Here is a 23,088-nt window from a genome sequence, read left to right as displayed (position 1 = left end):
AGGAGATGTAGGGGGTGCAGCACTATGGAGAGCATAGGTAGGATGGTAGACAGAGATGAGGAGGAGATGTAGGGGGTGCAGCACAATGGAGAGTACAGGTAGGATGGTAGACAGAGATGAGGAGGAGATGTAGGGGGTGCAGCACTGTGGAGAGTACAGGTAGGATGGTAGACAGAGATGAGAAGGAGATGTAGGGGGTGCAGCACTGTGGAGAGTACGGGTAGGGTGGTAGACAGAGATGAGGGGGAGATGTAGAAGGTGCAGCACTGTGGAGAGCATGGGTAGGATCGTAGACAGAGATGAGGAGGAGATGTAGAAGGAGCAGCACTGTGGAGAGCACGGGTAGGATGGTAGACAGAGATGAGGAGGAGATGTAGCAGGTGCAGCACTGTGGAGAGCACAGGTAGGATGGTAGACAGAGATGAGGAGGCGATGTAGGGGGTGGTGCAGCACTGTGGAGAGTACAGGTAGGATGGTAGACAGAGATGAGGAGGAGATGTAGGGGGTGCAGCACTATGGAGAGCACGGGTAGGGTGGTAGACAGAGATGAGGAGGAGATTTAGGGGGTGCAACACTGTGAAGAGCACAGGTAGGATGGTAGACAAAGATGAGAGAGGAGATGTAGGAGGTGCAACACTGTGGAGAGCACAGGTAGGATGGTAGACAGAGATGAGAGAGGAGATGTAGGAGGTGCAACACTGTGGAGAGCACAGGTAGGATGGTAGACAGAGATGAGAGAGGAGATGTAGGAGGTGCAACACTGTGGAGAGCACAGGTAGGATGGTAGACAGAGATGAGGAGGAGATGTAGGAGGTGCAACACTGTGGAGAGCACAGGTAGGATGGTAGACAGAGATGAGGAGGAGATGTAGGGGGTGCAGCACTGTGGAGAGCACAGGTAGGATGGTAGACAGAGATGAGGGGGAGTTGTAGGGGGTGCAGTACTGTGGAGAGCAGGGGTAGGATCAAAGGTCGCACTTATGTTTTTCCAGAAGAGTAAAAATACTTCTCTTAACAATTTTGAGGAGTTTTTTTAGCGCTGCCATACACAGGGCCCACCTGACGCTGCCATACGCAGGGCCCACCTGACGCTGCCATACACTGCACTCACCTGGCACTGCCATACACAGGGCCCACCTGGAGCTGCCATACTCTGTACCCGCCTGATGCTGCCATACACAGGGCCCACCTGACGCTGCCATACATAGAGCTTACCTGACACTGCCATACATAGCGCTCACCTGACGCTGCCATACATAGCGCTCACCTGACGCTGCCATACATAGCGCTCACCTGACGCTGCCATACATAGTGCTCACCTGAGGCTGCCATACACTGCGCCCACCTGATGCTGCCATACACAGGGCTCACCTGATGCTGCCATACATAGGGCCCACCTGATGCTGCCATACACAGGGCCCACCTAACGCTGCCATACACAGGGCCCACCTGACGCTGCCATACACAGGGCACACCTGACGCTGCCATACACAGGGCTCACCTGATACTGCTATACACAGGGCCCACCTGGCGCTGCCATACACAGGGCCCGTCTGATTTTGCCATACACAGGGCCCACCTGACACTGCCATACATAGCGCTCACCTGACGCTGCCATACAGAGGGCCCACCTGACGCTGCCATACACAGGGCCCACCTGACGCTGCCATACACAGGGCCCACCTGACGCTGCCATACACTGTGCCTACCTGTTGCTGCCATACACAGGGCCCACCTGACGCTGCCATACACAGGGCCCACCTGACGCTGCCATACACTGTGCCTACCTGATGCTGCCATACACAGGGCCCGTCTGATGCTGCCATACACATGGCCCGCCTGACGCTGCCATACACAGGGCCCGCCTGACGCTGCCATACACAGGGCCCGCCTGACGCTGCCATACACAGGGCCCGCCTGACGCTGCCATACACAGGGCCCACCTGACGCTGCCATACACAGGGCCCACCTGACGCTGCCATACTCTGCACCGGTGTGATGCTGCCATACACAGGGCCCGCCTGATGCTGCCATACACATATTACATACACAGCTCTACCACATGTCCATTACACAGATAGTTTACTATATACACATTACAAACACAGCTCTGCTACATGTCCATTACACAGATAGAAGTACTCTGTGCACATTACACACAGAAAACTGTACAATAGACTGGTTACACCTCCATAGCCCTGCTTTATACACACCTTCCATACATAAAGGACCTCTGCATTCTCCACCAGCACAGCCTGTTTCCCTTAACTCCTCCCACACACATGGCTGATCACATGACTGTGACATCACCACAGGTCCTGCAACCACAATGTAGTCTGTAGCTGCTCCTGGTGAGGGAGATGTCTGTGTGGGGTGGAGCTTCTCGGTAGTGACTGGCACAGGGTGGGGGCATCTCAGTAGTGACTGGCACATGGTGAAGGCATCTGAGTAGTGACTGGCACATGGTGGAGGCATCTCAGTAGTGACTGGCACAGGGTGGAGGCATCTCAGTAGTGACTGGCACAGGGTGGAGGCATCTCAGTAGTGACTGGCACAGGGTGGAGGCATCTCAGTAGTGACTGGCACAGGGTAGGGGCATCTCAGTAGTGACTGGCACATGGTGAAGGCATCTCAGTAGTGACTGGCACATGGTGGAGGCATTGGACTGGTGACCAGCACAGGGTGGAGGCATAGGAGTACTGACTGGCAGAGGGGGGAAGCATCAGAATAATGACAGGCACAGAGTGAAGGTTCAGAGTAGTGACTGGCACGGGGCGGAAGCATTGGAGCAGTAAATGGCACAGGGCGCAGATATTGGAGTAGTGGCTAGAAAGGCAGATAAGCCAGGCTGCTGCCTTCGGGAAGGATTGGAGAGGGGGCCATCTGGTGGCGGGGAGACCGATAAGTAATGAGTTACAGTAAGTGAGGCGGGAATGGATCGTGGCAACAATAAGAGTTTTCATTCATTCTCACTTTGACCCTGACCTATGAAGACGATAAGTCAAACTCAGATGTCAGAGTCAAATATCAAAGTCAGGTGTCAGAGTCACACTGGCATTATTCTGATACTTGACTATGACTTCTGACCATGTCCTATAATGAACACTGTACAATAGAAATGCAACCAACCTTTAACATTGACTTTGAAGCTGATCTTCTGCCCGGCCACCTCACAGCTGTACTCTCCAGCGTCTTTCTTCTCCACCTGCTCCACCACCAGACGCCGGTATTTGCTCTCGGTCTCTATCCTCAGTTTCTTGCTGGAGGTGATCAGCTTCCCGTCCTTGTACCATTTCACCTCCGTCTTTTCATCAGAGACCTCACAGCTCAGGACGGCGCTCTCCGTCAGTTTTGCCACCACCTCCTTCTGGACCTTGTCCTGGTTGATGAAGGCCGGTTCTGGTTCTAGAGAAAGAAGAGGACGTTATATCTTATACAATATTCTTCCAGTACCTGTCCAGTCTTCTGTACATTAGGTGATACCAACAGTTATACATGGGGCAAATATCTGAATGTTATGACAAGAATTATACAAAATACTAAGAATTATATCTGGGACCAGGAATTATAAATGATGCAAAAATTTACATCTGTGACCAGGAATTATACATGACACTAAGATTTATATATGGAGTCAAGAATTATACAGAATACTAAAAGTTATATCTGGTGCCAGGAATTATACAGGATACTAAGATTTATATCTGGTGCCTAGTCAATAGAAACCCAACCAACCTTTGACGTTGACTTTGAAGCTGATCTTCTGCCCGGCCACCTCACAGCTGTACTCTCCGGCGTCTTTCTTCTCCACCTGCTCCACCACCAGACGCCGGTATTTGCCCTCGGTCTCTATCCTCAGTTTCTTGCTGGAGGTGATCAGCTTCCCGTCCTTGTACCATTTCACCTCCGTCTTTCCATCAGAGACCTCACAGCTCAGGACGGCGCTCTCCGTCAGTTTGGCCACCACCTCCTTCTGGACCTTCTCCTGGTTGACGAAGGCCGGCTCTGGTTCTAGAGAAAGAAGCGGTTGTTATATCTTATACAATATTCTTCCAGTACCTGTCCAGTCTTCTGTACATTAGGTGATACCAACAGTTATACATGGGGCAAATATCTGAATGTTATGCCAAGAATTATATGTGATACAAGGATTCATATCTGATACCAGGAATTATACATGATGGTGATATTTAAATGTGACAAGAATCAAACTAATATTTATATTTGATGCCAGAAATTACAGTGCCTTAAAGTATTCAGTTCCTACTTCTTGAACTTTTCCACATTTTTTCACATTATCCCTACAAACCTAAATGTATTTTATTGGGATTTTACCAACACAAAGTCCAAGTCTGTGTGAGGTGAAAAGAAGATGATACAAGGTTTTCAAAAGTTTTTAATTAATTAATAAATAAATATCTGGACAGTGCGGCGTGCATTAGTATTCACACCCCCTGAGTCAGTACTTTGTAGGACCTCCTTTCTCTGCAGTCACAGCTGCAGTCTTCTGGGGTCTGTCTCTATCAGCTTTGTTCATCTAGAGCAGGGGTGCACAACCTTTTTTGGTCTGGGGGCCGCATTGTCACATCGCTCTATTTCAAGGAGCTGCAAATAATAAAATGTTGATCGGTGCTCATCTGCCTATTACACAAGCCAGTGCAAAGTGACTGGGGAGGAGTGATCACTGCCACAGTCGTGCTGCAGATAATCGGACATCTTTCGTCCTGATAAAATATGCAAATCAGCCGACAAATAAGCAATTCCTTGTTTATCGACTAATCAGCTGCACGATTATACCGGCCAGATATAAGATATGAGCGCTCCTATGAACACTTGTTCCCAGTAATTGTCCCAAATATCGTGCTGCAGCATAACCCCTGAAACCGAAGAGTTATACTTACTTGCTCCCCGCCTCTCTGGTTCTTCGAATTGCCTCCGCTGTTTACAACTGGCAGTGCATGGACATGGTCATGCACCACTCCACGCTCAGGTCTGAACCCAGCCTTATAGGCGCCCTGCAGTAGGCACATTAACTTGCTAGTGGGGAAGGCGCCTATTGGTTAACGCTTGAATGACCAGGCCCGAAAAGGCCTTAAGGACCAAACACTTTTTTGTGATTTAGTGCGCGTGGTGGTTCAAATGGTTGTAACTATCTTATTTGTTGGACTACCAAAATAATTTTTGCAACAATTTTTATTTGGGGGAAACTGTACAAAACGTTTTTAAAAAGTGTATTTTTTTCAAACTATAGCTCCTTATTCTTTAAATATGCAAACTGACACCAAAATTAATTATTATAATCAGTTCTCTATTTTGTGTAGGCCGTTTTGCTATATAATATGAAAAGTTTCACGTGAATGGGGCGGTAATAGGTGACGGTTATGATTGGTGTGGGTGTTTTTTCTTTTATGCATCATTATTTTTTTTTTTACTTAATATTATTTCTGCTACATAATATGTCCCCCAAGAGGTCATAAAAAGACTTTGGGGCACACTGTCACTTTTTTAAAATGTTGCACTTTTTCATAAAAAGACTGTGGTGGGACAGTGAACACTCTTTTATTAAGCACTTTTTCCTTTTTATTAAATTTTTTAATTATTTAGTTTTCACATTTTTTTTTAAATCATTTTTTAACTTTTTTTTTTTATATATTTTTACCACATAATTTGTCCCCAAGAGGTCACTGAAAGACCTTTGGGAGACAATAAGTGACTTTTTTGTACTATTACCACTGTAACTGGAGCATCCAAAGGAGCCCCAGTTACAGGGAAACCAGCCTGATGCGAAGGCTTTGTACCAGGGCAGCGCTCCTCTGTTCCCGAGACACCCAGCAATCACATGATCGCTGGGTCCACACTGCAGACTGCTCATAGAGGAGAAGGCAGAAGCGGCTTCCCCGCTCTCGCTAATAGCCGGGGACCCTTTCTGCTCCTTCTACAGTGCAGGAGCAAAACCTGTGATCCATCTGCTGTGCGGCGCTCTGGGCAGAAACACAGCTGATTGTAGGATCAGCTGTGTTTCTGCCCAGCAGGGCGGGGGCCGCAAACCATGGCTCTGGGGGCCGCATGCGGCCCGCGGGCCGCAGGTTGTGCACCCCTGATCTAGAGGATGACATTTTTGCCCATTCTTCTGTGCAGAAGAGCTCGCACTCAGACTGGATGGAGAGCGTCTGTAAACGGCAATTCTCAGGTCTTGTCCCAGATTCTCAATGGGATTTAAGTCTGGACGGTGGCTGGGCCGTTCTAACACATGAACATTCTTTGATCTCGACACTTCCATTGTAGCTCTGGCTGGATGTTGAGGGTTGTTGTCCTGCTGGAAGGTGAATCTCTGCCCTAGTCTCAAGTCTATTGCAGCCTCTCCCAGGTTTTCCTGCAGGATTGCCCTGTATTTAGCTCCATCCACCTTCCCATAACCTCTGACCGGCTTCCCTGTCTGTAAGCCGTGTACCAGGGTGGGCTCCACAGGATACAGCGAAGTCACTAACAAGGAAGCAACCCCATCATCAGCTTTTGGCAAACCAGAATTTTACTTAAACGTGGTAATAAACACAACCACAAATGCTGGGAACATACAATAAATTTACTCAAACCCAGACCGAAGGCTGAGACCCTTGTGCTGCACAGCGCGGCCCCCTCCGATGGATGCAGGAGGAAAGTGCGGTAATTTACCTACTGGCGGGCACAACTAAACTGCCGCACCTTACCTGCTTTTACCCTAAAAAAAAATGAATCACTGTATGGGTGTGTGGTGCGGGCTAGCTTGCGGTGCAGCACAACAGCTTACAATCTTACAAAGCTCTACAGGATTCCCCCTCTCATAACTGGTCATGTAGCACGTGCCCGAGTATTCCTCCTGAGGAAAACGTCAGCCTGATTTGAGTTTGTGGGAATTTTATCAGCTCCCCAATGTGAAATGTCACTTTAGTCCTTGCAATGAACAATAGCAACAGAGACCTTAACTAACTACAGGCCTGATCTCAGTCTAGACGCCAACACTGCAATGAGGTGCGTGCACGATCTTACCGACCCGGGTCAGCTCTGCATCCGCTGGTGACTGTGAACAGAACAAATGCTTCTCCAACACTCGTGCGGTACCGCAGTGTACTGTATGTCGCTTTGCTCATCAGCTCTCATCAGCCTTCCTGGCAGCAATCCTCATTCTTCTGGACAGGATCAGGGTCTGGGACAAAATCAGCTTCACTTAGCTGCCGCTCTGGTCACTGAGGGATGCTCCCACACCTGGATGCCGTCGGATCCTCTGCTGACACAGTTCCTCTGTCTCTGCTCACTCTAAGATGTCTGCTCTTTCTCTTCCTCCCCAGGCTCTGTGTGTAACTCCACCTCTCATGAATATGGAAATATGAAGTCTGTAGCTGTGTTTAGGAAACAGCGGCATCTTGTGGCCAAACAGCAGAATGTCAGTCCAGATCGTTTAACTTAATTTACACAGTGTTCACACAGTGAGAGCTGTTTTCCCATCTCACATGTCCCCGCTGAAGAAAAGCCTCCCCCAGGATGATGCAGCCACCGCCATGTCTCACAGTGGCGATGGTGCGTTCAGAGTGATGTGCAGGGTTAGTTTTCCACCACACATAACATTTTGTATTTAGGCCAAAAAGTTCAAATTTTGTCTCATCTGACCAGAGCACCTTCTTCCACATGTTTGCTGTGTCCCCTTCATAGCTTGTGGCAAACTGCAGATGACACATATTATGGCTGTTTTCCAAAATGGCTTTCTTCTTGCCACTCTTCAATAAAGGCCAGATTTGTGGAGTCCATGACTAAGTGCTCATGCACACGAATGCCAACTGGAGATAGGAACTATGGTTAATGATAACGGTAAGAACATTTTGTCTGCACAACATCAGGGAGGGCTGACCCGTGTGCCCTGCATGGCGCACATCTTCAATCTCGTTGTCACCCCGTTGCTCAAGTTTTCCACTGAACTGCAAGACGTCTTGAAAATGGACAGGAAATTGCGCTTGCACTTCAGCCAGTCTTACCGAACAAAAAACACGCCTTGAGCTGCAAAGTAAAAATGCTGTTCTCCGACATCGCCTGATATGTGACATTTCCACATGTTGAAACTCCATGTTCCATATGTTAGATCACCTGTACGAGCAGAGGAAGGCAGTCAACGATTTCTTAATGCTGCAGACAGACAGGAGTACTCCCCAGTGTAACTTTCACATTAGCCAGTGGCAGCCTGCCCTTTACTCAGGCCCTTTGAGGAGGCCACATTATTTGTCAGTCGGCAGAACTACATGATGAATGATGTCATTCCGCTTCTTCACATCCTGGAGGGGATGCTGAGAAATATGATTGGCGATGGGACAAAAGACGTGGCATCTCTATTCCACGGCCACCTGAGCCCTGAGGAGGATGAACTGGCAGAGAAGGAGGACATAAACGCCCAGTAATTCTATACACAACTTGGTGGTTTATGCGCCTAAGCAACAAGAAAGGAGTGTGACGAGGGTAACCCAAGTAGAGTCCCCTTTTTAAATACACACACACACTCACAGGCCTAGAGGCCCCCTTTATTCTGCTTTCAAAGATAAATATTCCCTTGCTCGGAGCTGTGTCCTAGTAACTGAAAATGACACTTCCCGGTCATAAAGATAAGGATTATGTGTATAGGTGTACAGTGGCTCGAAAAGCATAAAGAAAGCGCACCATAGGGTAGTATGTTCCACTTAGATATGTTTGATAGAACTTAAAAATGGAGGCTCACCTTACAGAGTTGTGCTATCAATAGGCGAAGCTCTACTGTGGGTTTAGTAAATTCGTGCTAACACGTGCATCCACCTGTCGGTTAATGCTGCCGTGGTATCCAAAGGTTCCGGAGAGGATGCCCAATCTTCTCCAAGGACAATATAGTAGGAATATATCAGGATGCACTTAAGGCGCAAAATACACCGGCCAGGACACTCACAGATTGACTCTTTTTAACCTGATGAAGGGGGCTTTAGTGCCCCCGAAATGCGTTGTTTTGTTATTTTATTGACATAAAAAGAAAAACTCAATAAAGAAGAAGATTCCTACTCTTCATGCGAGTGTCCTGGCCGGTGTATTTTGCACCTTAAGTGTATCCTGATATATTCCTACTATAAAGATAAGGATGGGAGCTTCAAAAGCACTGGCTAAGGCCGGATTCAACCTCAGTGGACCAGTGCGATCACGGAGATATCAAACAGTATGTTCTTGTGCCCTTGGAAGGCTGAACAGACAGCTTTAAGCCGTCCTGGAGAACCATAAGCTCCAGCAGAGTCAAGTTTGGTCTTGTTAGACTCGTAAAATCATAAGGGTCATTAATACATGAATGTCATAGCTGTATTTAGTGGTTCCACAGAACTGTGGGCTCAGCCAGAATAAGGACATTCTGGGCTGACCTTAGCTGGGTCATAAACCTTGCTGACACCTCCTCGACCCTGCCCACACGTTCGTACCATTGGTGGGCAGAACTGCTGGCACCTCCTGTTTTAGAACTGTTATAAGGTCCAGTCAGGGCATTGTATGGGACCCTGCCTTCCCTTAACACCTGGATTTGTATCGCATTCTGAATGTCAGTGTTCAGCGTCCACTGAGATTGTACCAATCGGATTGCACAACGGCTTCAAGGACTGAAACTGAGGAACCTAAGTATACTCGTCATCCATTATCCTGTCCTGAATTACTATCACCTGGAATTATTATTATCTAGAACAGTCATTTTTCTGTAAATCTATATATGCACTGTTTGTCCTTACACCTTTTATTAAAAGATTGAAACATCTTATTTGCTAAGTCTTCCGAGTTCTAAGCAAAGGAATTAACGAATCCTGTCTCTGAAGAGAGTAACGTTACCATCTTGTGTGAGAAAGGTCATTTTGGTTGTTGCTTGGCTGAATGATTGCGATCGGTCAGCAAGCGGTACCTGGCTCATTCCCTGCTCTGTGTGGCAGTATACCGAATTGTATCTATAAAGGGTTAACCTTGTTACGTGCGGTATCCGTCTGCGTACAGGTACGTTCGTGACAAGGAGCAGGAGGAGCTGGATGATGAAGACGACGCAGAGGACCCCGTGCAGTGCCCCTTGTATATTGGGGCACTGCACGGTTAAGTCTGTGGCGATAAATTAGACCTGACGGTAACACTGACTTGTAGTACTGACACACAGTACATCTACAGCTAAGGCTCCTCTCACACTGGTGTTTTGGTTTCCGCTTGTGAGATCCGTTCAGGGCTCAGCGTCCAAAACGGATCAGTTTTGCCCTAATGCATTCTGAATGGAAAAGGATCCGCTCAGAATGCGTCAGTTCGCCTCCGATCAGTCTCCATTCCGCTCTGGAGGCCGCCTGCAGCGTTTTGGTGTCCGTCTGACGAAACTGAGCCAAACGGATCCGTCCTGGCGCACAATGTAAGTCAATGGGGACGTTTTCTCTGACACAGTCTGGCACAATAGAAAACGGATCCGTCCTCCACCTTTCAATGGTGTTCAAGACAGATCCGTCTCGGCCATGTTACAGATAATACAAACAGATCCGTTCTGAATGGATGCAGGCGGTTGTATTATCTGAACGGATCCGTCCATGACAGATCCGCACAAAATGCGAGTGTGAAAGTAGCCTAACAGAAGGGATCAAACAGCATGCGCTAAAAGAACATTTTTTTACTCCACTGCTTTATTGGCGCTGCCTCCATTTCTTTATTTTGTTCTGCTAAGGAGCCATTCGGACACAGCTCCTGCAGGGGCGAGCATTAAGCCCACCTGGCGGTACCCCCCTCCAGGGGCGAGCATTAAGCCCACCTGGCGGTACCCCCCTCCAGGGGCGAGCATTAAGCCCACCTGGCGGTACCCCCCTCCAGGGGCGAGCATTAAGCCCACCTGGCGGTACCCCCCTCCAGGGGCGAGCATTAAGCCCACCTGGCGGTACCCCCCTCCAGGGGCGAGCATTAAGCCCACCTGGCGGTACCCCCCTCCAGGGGCGAGCATTAAGCCCACCTGGCGGTACCCCCCTCCAGGGGCGAGCATTAAGCCCACCTGGCGGTACCCCCCTCAAGGGGCGAGCATTAAGCCCACCTGGCGGTACCCCCCTCCAGGGGCGAGCATTAAGCCCACCTGGCGGTACCCCCCTCAAGGGGCGAGCATTAAGCCCACCTGGCGGTACCCCCCTCCAGGGGCGAGCGTTAAGCCCACCTGGCGGTACCCCCCTCCAGGGGCGAGCATTAAGCCCACCTGGCGGTACCCCCCTCCAGGGGCAAGCATTAAGCCCACCTGGCGGTACCCCCCTCAAGGGGCGAGCATTAAGCCCACCTGGCGGTACCCCCCTCCAGGGGCAAGCATTAAGCCCACCTGGCGGTACCCCCCTCAAGGGGCGAGCATTAAGCCCACCTGGCGGTACCCCCCTCCAGGGGCGAGCATTAAGCCCACCTGGCGGTACCCCCCTCAAGGGGCGAGCATTAAGCCCACCTGGCGGTACCCCCCTCCAGGGGCGAGCGTTAAGCCCACCTGGCGGTACCCCCCTCCAGGGGCGAGCATTAAGCCCACCTGGCGGTACCCCCCTCCAGGGGCGAGCATTAAGCCCACCTGGCGGTACCCCCCTCCAGGGGCGAGCATTAAGCCCACCTGGCGGTACCCCCCTCCAGGGGCGAGCATTAAGCCCACCTGGCGGTACCCCCCTCCAGGGGCGAGCATTAAGCCCACCTGGCGGTACCCCCCTCCAGGGGCGAGCATTAAGCCCACCTGGCGGTACCCCCCTCCAGGGGCAAGCATTAAGCCCACCTGGCGGTACCCCCCTCAAGGGGCGAGCATTAAGCCCACCTGGCGGTACCCCCCTCCAGGGGCGAGCATTAAGCCCACCTGGCGGTACCCCCCTCAAGGGGCGAGCATTAAGCCCACCTGGCGGTACCCCCCTCCAGGGGCGAGCGTTAGGCCCACCTGGCGGTACACCCCTCCAGGGGCGAGCATTAAGCCCACCTGGCGGTACCCCCCTCCAGGGGCGAGCATTAAGCCCACCTGGCGGTACCCCCCTCCAGGGGCGAGCATTAAGCCCACCTGGCGGTACCCCCCTCCAGGGGCGAGCATTAAGCTCACCTGGCGGTACCCCCCTCCAGGGGCGAGCATTAAGCCCACCTGGCGGTACCCCCCTCCAGGGGCGAGCATTAAGCCCACCTGGCGGTACCCCCCTCCAGGGGCGAGCATTAAGCCCACCTGGCGGTACCCCCCTCCAGGGTGGCGAGCATTAAGCCCACCTGGCGGTACCCCCCTCCAGGGGCGAGCATTAAGCCCACCTGGCGGTACCCCCCTCCAGGGGCGAGCATTAAGCCCACCTGGCGGTACCCCCCTCCAGGGGCGAGCATTAAGCCCACCTGGCGGTACCCCCCTCCAGGGGCGAGCATTAAGCCCACCTGGCGGTACCCCCCTCCAGGGGCGAGCATTAAGCCCACCTGGCGGTACCCCCCTCCAGGGGCGAGCATTAAGCCCACCTGGCGGTACCCCCCCTCCAGGGGCGAGCATTAAGCCCACCTGGCGGTACCCCCCTCCAGGGGCGAGCATTAAGCCCACCTGGCGGTACCCCCCTCTAGGGGCGAGCATTAAGCCCACCTGGCGGTACCCCCCTCCAGGGGCGAGCATTAAGCCCACCTGGCGGTACCCCCCTCCAGGGGCGAGCAGTAAGCCCACCTGGCGGTACCCCCCTCCAGGGGCGAGCATTAAGCCCACCTGGCGGTACCCCCCTCCAGGGGCGAGCATTAGGCCCACCTGGCGGTACACCCCTCCAGGGGCGAGCAGTAAGCCCACCTGGCGGTACCCCCCTCCAGGGGCGAGCATTAAGCCCACCTGGCGGTACCCCCCTCCAGGGGCGAGCACAGGTTGTTTACTTTACTGAAGGCTGCTGTATGCTTTTCTTTTTGTCTAACAGAAGGGATTATCTATGGATCTCGGTGCCCTGCACAGTAATGTAGCACTGACGGCACAGTACCTACAGAAGGCATTACCTATGAATGTGGGTGCACTAGGACGTAATGCACACAGCGATACGCTCTTCCTGCAATCTCCCTGCAGTTTAACTTCCAAGCGTTCACACTAAGATTGGGCCACCCAGTGGGATGAATATGATGAGGCGGAGTGGCCTGGTTATACCTGTTTTTCGAGATTCGAGATGAATTAATTCATAACAAATAGAATTTCTTATTGAAGTTCAGGGAATCGGCAAATAGAATGTGTCAAACCTTGGCTCATTTGTACTGTGAGTAGACTTCTCCAGCGGTCTCAGGTCTCAGCTCCTTCGTAGATGTTCAGTAGGATTTAGATCGGGGCTCATACCTCAGAATAGTCCAATGCTTTGTTACCAGCCGTTCTTGGATGTTTTTAGCTGTGTTTTGGGTCGTTATCCTGCTCGGACCCTTGACCTGTGGCTGAGAACAAGCTTTCTGATCATTTTGCTCATTGTACCCTGCACATGTTCAAGACACCCTGTGCCAGCTTCAGCAAAGCATAAGCATCCCGAGCCTCCTCCATGTTTCACAGTAGGTACTTGTGGCTTGTCAATATTCATTTTGGAAAATTCCAGTCTTGCTTTTTTTTTAATTTGCTTTCAACAGTGGTTTCCTCCTCAGTTGTCTTCCATTAAGTGCCGTCTGGTGCCATCTGACACTGATGTACCTTGACTTTGGGGTTCACTTCTAATCTCTTTGGAAGTTGTTCTGGGCTTGTTGTTCACCATTCATATTATCCATCTCTTCAATTTGTCATCAATTTTCCTCTTGTGGCCACGTCCAGGGAGGTTGGCTACAGTCCTGTAGACCTTAAACTTCTGAATATATGTAACTGTAGTAACGGGAACAGCAGGCTGTTTTCAGATGGTCTTACAGCCTTTAACTTTAACACGTTTGTCTATAATTGTCTTTCTAGTCTCCTGAGACAATGCTCTCCATAGCTTTCTTCTTTGGTCCATGTTCGGTGTGGTACCCACCAAACAGCACCGTGGCTACTTTTCAGCCTCTAACTGGGCAGATGGACTGATTACAAGTCTGCAGAACCCTGTGATGCTAATTACAGGACATACCTTAGTTTAACATGTCCCTATGGTCAAAACTTTCAATTTTTACAAAGGAAACCATCATTTGTGTCCCGGCCGGGTTCATTCATTGTTGTTGTTTTTTTTATTATTCTCCTGAACCTAAATTCTAAAGAAATGTCTGATTTTCATTAGCTGATTATCAGTAAATTTTTATTTATTATTAATTTAGCCTGTTGCAAGTTATTTGCAGGTTTTCTTTCTTTAATGGAAGGTGCCAACAATATAATCCACGTCTGTGTATCTAGTGCCAAGAATTATACGTGACACTAAGATTTATATGTGGCTCAAAGAATCATACATGATACTAAGATATATAACTGGTGCACATGATACTAAGATATATAACTGGTGCACATGATACTAAGATATATAACTGGTGCACATGATACTAAGATATATAACTGGTGCACATGATGCTAAGATATATAACTGGTGCACATGATACTAAGATATATAACTGGTGCACATGATGCTAAGATATATAACTGGTGCACATGATACTAAGATATATAACTGGTGCACATGATACTAAGATATATAACTGGTGCACATGATACTAAGATATATAACTGGTGCACATGATACTAAGATATATAACTGGTGCACATGATAGTAAGATATATAACTGGTGCACATGATAGTAAGATATATAACTGGTGCACATGATAGTAAGATATATAACTGGTGCACATGATGCTAAGATATATAACTGGTGCACATGATAGTAAGATATATAACTGGTGCACATGATGCTAAGATATATAACTGGTGCACATGATACTAAGATATATAACTGGTGCACATGATGCTAAGATATATAACTGGTGCACATGATAGTAAGATATATAACTGGTGCACATGATAGTAAGATATATAACTGGTGCACATGATAGTAAGATATATAACTGGTGCACATGATGCTAAGATATATAACTGGTGCACATGATGCTAAGATATATAACTGGTGCACATGATAGTAAGATATATAACTGGTGCACATGATAGTAAGATATATAACTGGTGCACATGATAGTAAGATATATAACTGGTGCACATGATAGTAAGATATATAACTGGTGCACATGATAGTAAGATATATAACTGGTGCACATGATAGTAAGATATATAACTGGTGCACATGATAGTAAGATATATAACTGGTGCACATGATAGTAAGATATATAACTGGTGCACATGATAGTAAGATATATAACTGGTGCACATGATAGTAAGATATATAACTGGTGCACATGATAGTAAGATATATAACTGGTGCACATGATACTAAGATATATAACTGGTGCACATGATAGTAAGATATATAACTGGTGCACATGATACTAAGATATATAACTGGTGCACATGATAGTAAGATATATAACTGGTGCACATGATACTAAGATATATAACTGGTGCACATGATAGTAAGATATATAACTGGTGCACATGATACTAAGATATATAACTGGTGCACATGATAGTAAGATATATAACTGGTGCACATGATAGTAAGATATATAACTGGTGCACATGATGCTAAGATATATAACTGGTGCACATGATGCTAAGATATATAACTGGTGCACATGATAGTAAGATATATAACTGGTGCACATGATACTAAGATATATAACTGGTGCACATGATAGTAAGATATATAACTGGTGCACATGATAGTAAGATATATAACTGGTGCACATGATAGTAAGATATATAACTGGTGCACATGATAGTAAGATATATAACTGGTGCACATGATAGTAAGATATATAACTGGTGCACATGATAGTAAGATATATAACTGGTGCACATGATGCTAAGATATATAACTGGTGCACATGATAGTAAGATATATAACTGGTGCACATGATAGTAAGATATATAACTGGTGCACATGATAGTAAGATATATAACTGGTGCACATGATACTAAGATATATAACTGGTGCACATGATACTAAGATATATAACTGGTGCACATGATAGTAAGATATATAACTGGTGCACATGATAGTAAGATATATAACTGGTGCACATGATAGTAAGATATATAACTGGTGCACATGATAGTAAGATATATAACTGGTGCACATGATAGTAAGATATATAACTGGTGCACATGATAGTAAGATATATAACTGGTGCACATGATAGTAAGATATATAACTGGTGCACATGATAGTAAGATATATAACTGGTGCACATGATAGTAAGATATATAACTGGTGCACATGATAGTAAGATATATAACTGGTGCACATGATAGTAAGATATATAACTGGTGCACATGATAGTAAGATATATAACTGGTGCACATGATAGTAAGATATATAACTGGTGCACATGATAGTAAGATATATAACTGGTGCACATGATAGTAAGATATATAACTGGTGCACATGATAGTAAGATATATAACTGGTGCACATGATAGTAAGATATATAACTGGTGCACATGATACTAAGATATATAACTGGTGCACATGATAGTAAGCTTTATATCTGCTTTACATTACTATTGTACTATTTACATCTGGTGCCAAGAATAGTACATGATACTAAGATTTATATCTAGTGCCAGGAATTAAACTGTATACTAAGACATATCTGGTGTCAAGAATTTTACATAATACTAAGGTTTATATGTGAAGCCAGGAATTACTGTAATTTTCTGAGTATAAGACACACTTTTTTCCACCAAAAGTGAGGGAAAAGTGGCAGTGCATTTTATAGTCCAAATGTTAATGGCTGCTTCTATTATGGAGGCGGTCATCAATATGTGGGGGGGAGGGGGAGCAGTGAGGGTAGCACAGCGTTGGCTGTAATCACCCTCCCTGGTCTTCTTCCAGGTCCCGCTCTGCACTGTTTCCCCACAGCTTACAGTATCAAGATGTGGTGCATCTAGGCGTGCACTATGACCTAGCCCTGTGCAATATCAGGTCACTGTGGAACATGGCCTAGGAGAAGACCAGGGAGCGATGAGTGGCAGCACCATCCAGAGCAGGAGAGGTGAGGTTTTTTTATTTATTTTTTAACTTCTGATCTGAGGTCTGATGGGGTCTGATCTGAAGCTGACGGGGTCTGATTTGAGGCTGACGGGGTCTGATTTGAGGCTGACAGGGTCTGATCTGAGGCTGATGGGGGTCTCATCTGAGGCTGATGGAGGGTCTCATCTGAGGGTGATGGGGGTCTGATCTGAAGCTGATGGGGGTCTCATCTGAGGCTGATGGAGGGTCTCATCTGAGGCTGATGGAGGGTCTCATCTGAGGGTGATGGGGGTCTGATCTGAAGCTGATGGGGGTCTCATCTGAGGCTGATGGAGTCTGATCAGAGGTCTGATGGGGTATGATCTGAAGCTGATGGGGGTCTCACCTGTGGTCTGATGGGGTCTGATCTGAAGCTGATGGGGTCTGATCTGAGGCTGACGGGGTCTGATTTGAGGCTGACGGGGGTCTGATCTGAGGCTGACGGGGGTCTGATCTGAGGCTGATGGGGGTCTGATCTGAGGCTGATGGGGGTCTGATCTGAGGCTGATGGGGGTCTCATCTGAGGCTGATGGTCTGATCAGAGGTCTGATGGGGTCTGATCTGAAGCTGATGGGGTCTAATCTGAGGCTGACAGGGTCTGATTTGAGGCTGACAGGGTCTGATCTGAGGCTGATGGGGGTCTGATCTGAAGCTGATGGGGGTCTCATCTGAGGCTGATGGAGTCTGATCAGAGGTCTGATGGATCCTGATATGAAGCTGATGGGGGTCTCATCTGTGGTCTGATGGGGTCTGATCTGAAGCTGATGGGGTCTGATCTGAGGCTGACGGGGTCTGATTTGAGGCTGACGGGGTCTGATCTGAGGCTGATGGGGGGTCTGATCTGAGGCTGATGGGGGGTCTGATCTGAGGCTGATGGGGGTCTGATCTGAAGCTGATGGGGGTCTCATCTGAGGCTGGGGGTCTCATCTGAGTCTGATGGGGGTCTGATCTGAAGCTGATAGGGGTCTGATCTGAAGCTGATAGGGGTCTGATCTGAAGCTGATGGGGTCTGATCTGAAGCTGATGGGGTCTAATCTGAGGCTGACAGGGTCTGATTTGAGGCTGACAGGGGGTCTGATCTGAGGCTGATGGGGGTCTGATCTGAGGCTGATGGGGGTCTCATCTGAGGCTGATGGGGGTCTCATCTGAGGCTGATGGGGGTCTCATCTGAGGCTGATGGGGGTCTCATCTGAGGCTGATGGGGGTCTCATCTGAGGCTGATGGGGGTCTCATCTGAGGCTGATGGGGGTCTGATCTGAGGCTGATGGGGGTCTGATCTGAGGCTGATGGGGGTCTCATCTGAGGCTGATGGTCTGATCAGAGGTCTGATGGGGTCTTATCTGAAGCTGATGGGGTCTAATCTGAGGCTGACAGGGTCTGATTTGAGGCTGACAGGGTCTGATCTGAGGCTGATGGGGGTCTGATCTGAAGCTGATGGGGGTCTGATCAGAGGTCTGATGGATCCTGATATGAAGCTGATGGGGGTCTCATCTGTGGTCTGATGGGGTCTGATCTGAAGCTGATGGGGTCTGATCTGAGGCTGACGGGGTCTGATTTGAGGCTGACGGGGTCTGATCTGAGGCTGATGGGGGGTCTGATCTGAGGCTGATGGGGGTCTGATCTGAAGCTGATGGGGGTCTCATCTGAGGCTGGGGGTCTCATCTGAGTCTGATGGGGGTCTGATCTGAAGCTGATAGGGGTCTGATCTGAAGCTGATAGGGGTCTGATCTGAAGCTGATGGGGTCTGATCTGAAGCTGATGGGGTCTAATCTGAGGCTGACAGGGTCTGATTTGAGGCTGACAGGGGGTCTGATCTGAGGCTGATGGGGGTCTGATCTGAGGCTGATGGGGGTCTCATCTGAGGCTGATGGGGGTCTCATCTGAGGCTGATGGGGGTCTCATCTGAGGCTGATGGGGGTCTCATCTGAGGCTGATGGGGGTCTCATCTGAGGCTGATGGGGGTCTCATCTGAGGCTGATGGGGGTCTCATCTGAGGCTGATGGGGGTCTCATCTGAGGCTGATGGAGTCTGATCTGAGGTCTGATGGGGTCTGATCTGAAGCTGATGGAGCTTGGGGGTCAATATGTAGATTATTGCTGTTCTTGCTTGCAATCTCCTACAGGTTCACAGTAAATATGAATAGTAATCAGTCCTGGCATACCCACTTCTCCAACTCCAGCGCTCTCCTGCCCAACAGGTGGGAGCCCTTCTACAGCCATCTGCGTTTCCTCCTTTTCCACATCATTTTATTTATTTATTTTATGCACTTATATAGCGCTGACATATTCTGCAGCGCTTTACAGATATTAGCGTCAAGCTGTCCCCAATGGGGCTCACAATCTAAGTTTCCTATCAGTATGTCTTTGGAGTGTGGGAGGAAACCAGAAGAAAACCACGCAAATACAGGGAGAACATACAAATATCAGATGTTGTCCTTGGTCGGATTCAAACCTAGGACCCCAGTGCTGCAAGGCACCAGTGCTAACCACTGAGCCACCGCTAACCACTGAGCCACCCTGCTCATCTAATATCGATGAGAATTTGTCATCAGGAACATAAGGCCCCTACTCTCTCTGCATCTTGATGACTTTTCTAGGACATAGAGACTTTGAATGATGATACAGAATAAGTCTGCCTGCAGTCTCCTTGCACTCTCCCTGTACTATTCCTGCACTCTCCCTGTACACTTCCTGCAGTCTCCCTGCATTCTCCCTGTACTGTTCCTGCACTCTCCCTGTACACTTCCTGCAGTCTCCCTGCATTCTCCCTGTACTGTTCCTGCACTCTCCCTGTACACTTCCTGCAGTCTCCCTGCATTCTCCCTGTACTGTTCCTGCACTCTCCCTGTACACTTCCTGCAGTCTCCCTGCATTCTCCCTGCATTCTCCCTGTACTGTTCCTGCACTCTCCCTGTACACTTCCTGCAGTCTCCTTGCACTCTCCCTGCACTATTCCTGCACTCTCCCTGTACACTTCCTGCAGTCTCCTTGCACTCTCCCTGCACTGTTCCTGCACTCTCCCTGCACACTTCCTGCAGTCTCCTTGCACTCTCCCTGTACACTTCCTGCACTCTCTCTGCACACTTCCTGCAGTCTCCTTGCACTCTCCCTGCACTGTTCCTGCACTCTCCCTGTACACTTCCTGCAGTCTCCCTGCACTCTCCCTGTACACTTCCTGCACTCTCCCTGTACACTTCCTGCACTCTCCTTGCACTCTCCCTGTACACTTCCTGCACTCTCCCTGTACACTTCCTGCACTCCCCTGTACACTTCGTGCACTCTCCCTGTACACTTCCTGCACTCTCCTTGCACTTTCCCTGCACTGTTCCTGCACTCTCCCTGTACACTTCCTGCACCCTCCCTGCAGATTGGCTGGCTGCATGTAATTACAGTATGGGCAATTTTGTGTCCCCAAGGCTCGTCTCATTTACGCTTAGATTCACTTTCTATCACATGCAACCGCCGGTTTAGGAAAACTGATTCGTTACTACGAAGCGCAAGAAATTTAGAATCAAAATTCTCCCAAATTTCGGACAGAATTCTGCTTCGTATACTTCGGTTCACTCAACACTATGTATAAAACTAAGATTTATATCTAAAGCCAAGAATAATACATGATACCAAGATTTATATCTGGTGCCTAGTCAATAGAAACCTAACCAACCTTTGACATTGACTTTGAAGCTGATCTTCTGCCCGGCCACCTCACAGCTGTACTCTCCGGCGTCTTTCTTCTCCACCTGCTCCACCACCAGACGCCGGTATTTGCCCTCGGTCTCTATCCTCAGTTTCTTGCTGGAGGTGATCAGCTTCCCGTCCTTGTACCATTTCACCTCCGTTTTTCCATCAGAGACCTCACAGCTCAGGACGGCGTTCTCCGTCAGTTTGGCCACCACCTCCTTCTGGACCTTGTCCTGGTTGATGAAGGCCGGCTCTGGTTCTAGAGAAAGAGGAGGACGTTATATCTTATACAATATTCTTCCAGTACCTGTCCAGTCTTCTGTAGATTAGGTGATACCAACAGTTATACATGGGGCAAATATCTGTATGTTATGACAAGAATTATATGTGATACAAGGATTAATATCTGATACCAGGAATTATACATGATACATTTATATTTGGTGCCAAAGTTTATACATGATACTAAGATGTATCTCTGGTGCAAAAATTATACATAATACTCAGGTTTATATATATTGCCAATAATTATCCATGATACTAAGATTAATATCTAGCACCAAGAATTATACATGATACTAAAAATTATATCTGGTGCCTAGTCAATAGAAACCCAACCAACCTTTGACGTTGACTTTGAAGCTGATCTTCTGCCTGGCCACCTCACAGCTGTACTCTCCGGCGTCTTTCTTCTCCACCTGCTCCACCACCAGACGCCGGTATTTGCCCTCAGTCTCTATCCTCAGTTTCTTGCTGGAGGTGATCAGCTTTCCGTCCTTGTACCATTTCACCTCCGTCTTTCCATCAGAGACCTCACAGCTCAGGACGGCGTTCTCCGTCAGTTTGGCCACCACCTCCTTCTGGACCTTGTCCTGGTTGATGAAGGCCGGCTCTGGTTCTAGAGAAAGAAGAGGACGTTATATCTTATACAATATTCTTACAGTACTTGTCCAGTCTTCTGTAGATTAGGTGATACCAACAGTTATACATGGGGCAAATATCTGAATGTTATGCCAAGAATTATACATGATACTAACATTTACATCTGGTGCCACAAAGTATACATGATGCTCCCCTATTCTCCCAAGATGGCTGGACCATTTCACAAAACACACACTTTTACCTTTTGTGTCACCCCTATCTCCTCATAGATTGTAAGCTCTTGCGAGCAAGGCCCTCATTCCTCTTGTTCTAATTATGGACTTGTCTGTTGCTATGTTATTTGACTGTTTGTACATGAACCCCCTGAACTGTGAAGCGCTGCGGAATATGTTGGTGCGATGGAAATAAAGATTATTATTATTATTATACTAAGATTCGTATCTGGTGCCAGGAATTATACAGGATAACAAGATATACATCTGGAGGAAGAAATTACACGATACTAAAATCTATATCTGGTGCCAGAAATTTACATGATATATTATCATTATATCTGGTGCCTAGTCAATAGAAACCCAACCAACCTTTGACGTTGACTTTGAAGCTGATCTTCTGCCCGGCCACCTCACAGCTGTACTCTCCGGCGTCTTTCTTCTCCACCTGCTCCACCACCAGACGCCGGTATTTGCCCTCAGTCTCTATCCTCAGTTTCTTGCTGGAGGTGATCAGCTTCCCGTCTTTGTACCATTTCACCTCCGTCTTTCCATCAGAGACCTCACAGCTCAGGACGGCGCTCTCCGTCAGTTTGGCCACCACCTCCTTCTGGACCTTGTCCTGGTTGACGAAGGCCGGCTCTGGTTCTAGAGAAAGAAGAGGACGTTATATCTTATACAATATTCTTCCAGTACCTGTCCAGTCTTCTGTAGATTAGGTGATACCAACAGTTATACATGGGGCAAATATCTGAATGTTATGACAAGAATTATAAAGAATACTAAGAATTATATCTGGGACCAGGAATTATAAATGACACTAAGATTTATATATGGTGTCAAGAATTATACAGAATACCAAAAGGTATATCTGGTGCCAGGTATATCTGGTGCCTAGTCAATAGAAACCCAACCAACCTTTGACGTTGACTTTGAAGTTGATCTTCTGTCCGGCCACCTCACAGCTGTACTCTCCAGCGTCTTTCTTCTCCACCTGCTCCACCACCAGACGCCGGTATTTGCCCTCGGTCTCTATCCTCAGTTTCTTGCTGGAGGTGATCAGCTTCCCGTCCTTGTACCATTTCACCTCCGTCTTTCCATCAGAGACCTCACAGCTCAGGACGGCGCTCTCCGTCAGTTTTGCCACCACTTCCTTCTGGACCTTGTCCTGGTTGATGAAGGCCGGCTCTGGTTCTAGAGAAAGAAGAGGACGTTATATCTTAT

The 23,088-nt window shown here is 48.3% G+C and overlaps 1 protein-coding gene across 1 annotated transcript in view; it reads right to left on the bottom strand.

Annotated features, from left to right (window-relative positions):
- The window catches only part of OBSCN (obscurin, cytoskeletal calmodulin and titin-interacting RhoGEF), a 452,890-nt gene that overhangs the window by 354,618 nt on the left and 75,184 nt on the right, over positions 1–23,088 (bottom strand). Inside the window, 6 exon segments of the mRNA XM_044292830.1 lie at positions 3,129–3,404; positions 3,735–4,010; positions 20,754–21,029; positions 21,393–21,668; positions 22,237–22,512; positions 22,783–23,058. Of these exon segments, the coding sequence (XP_044148765.1) occupies positions 3,129–3,404; positions 3,735–4,010; positions 20,754–21,029; positions 21,393–21,668; positions 22,237–22,512; positions 22,783–23,058 (1,656 nt within the window).

Source organism: Bufo gargarizans, chromosome 5 (assembly GCF_014858855.1).
Source record: "Bufo gargarizans isolate SCDJY-AF-19 chromosome 5, ASM1485885v1, whole genome shotgun sequence".
NCBI lineage: Eukaryota > Metazoa > Chordata > Amphibia > Anura > Bufonidae > Bufo > Bufo gargarizans.
Note: the sequence above shows the minus strand (reverse complement) of the source record. Positions and strands in the feature narration are given on the sequence as shown.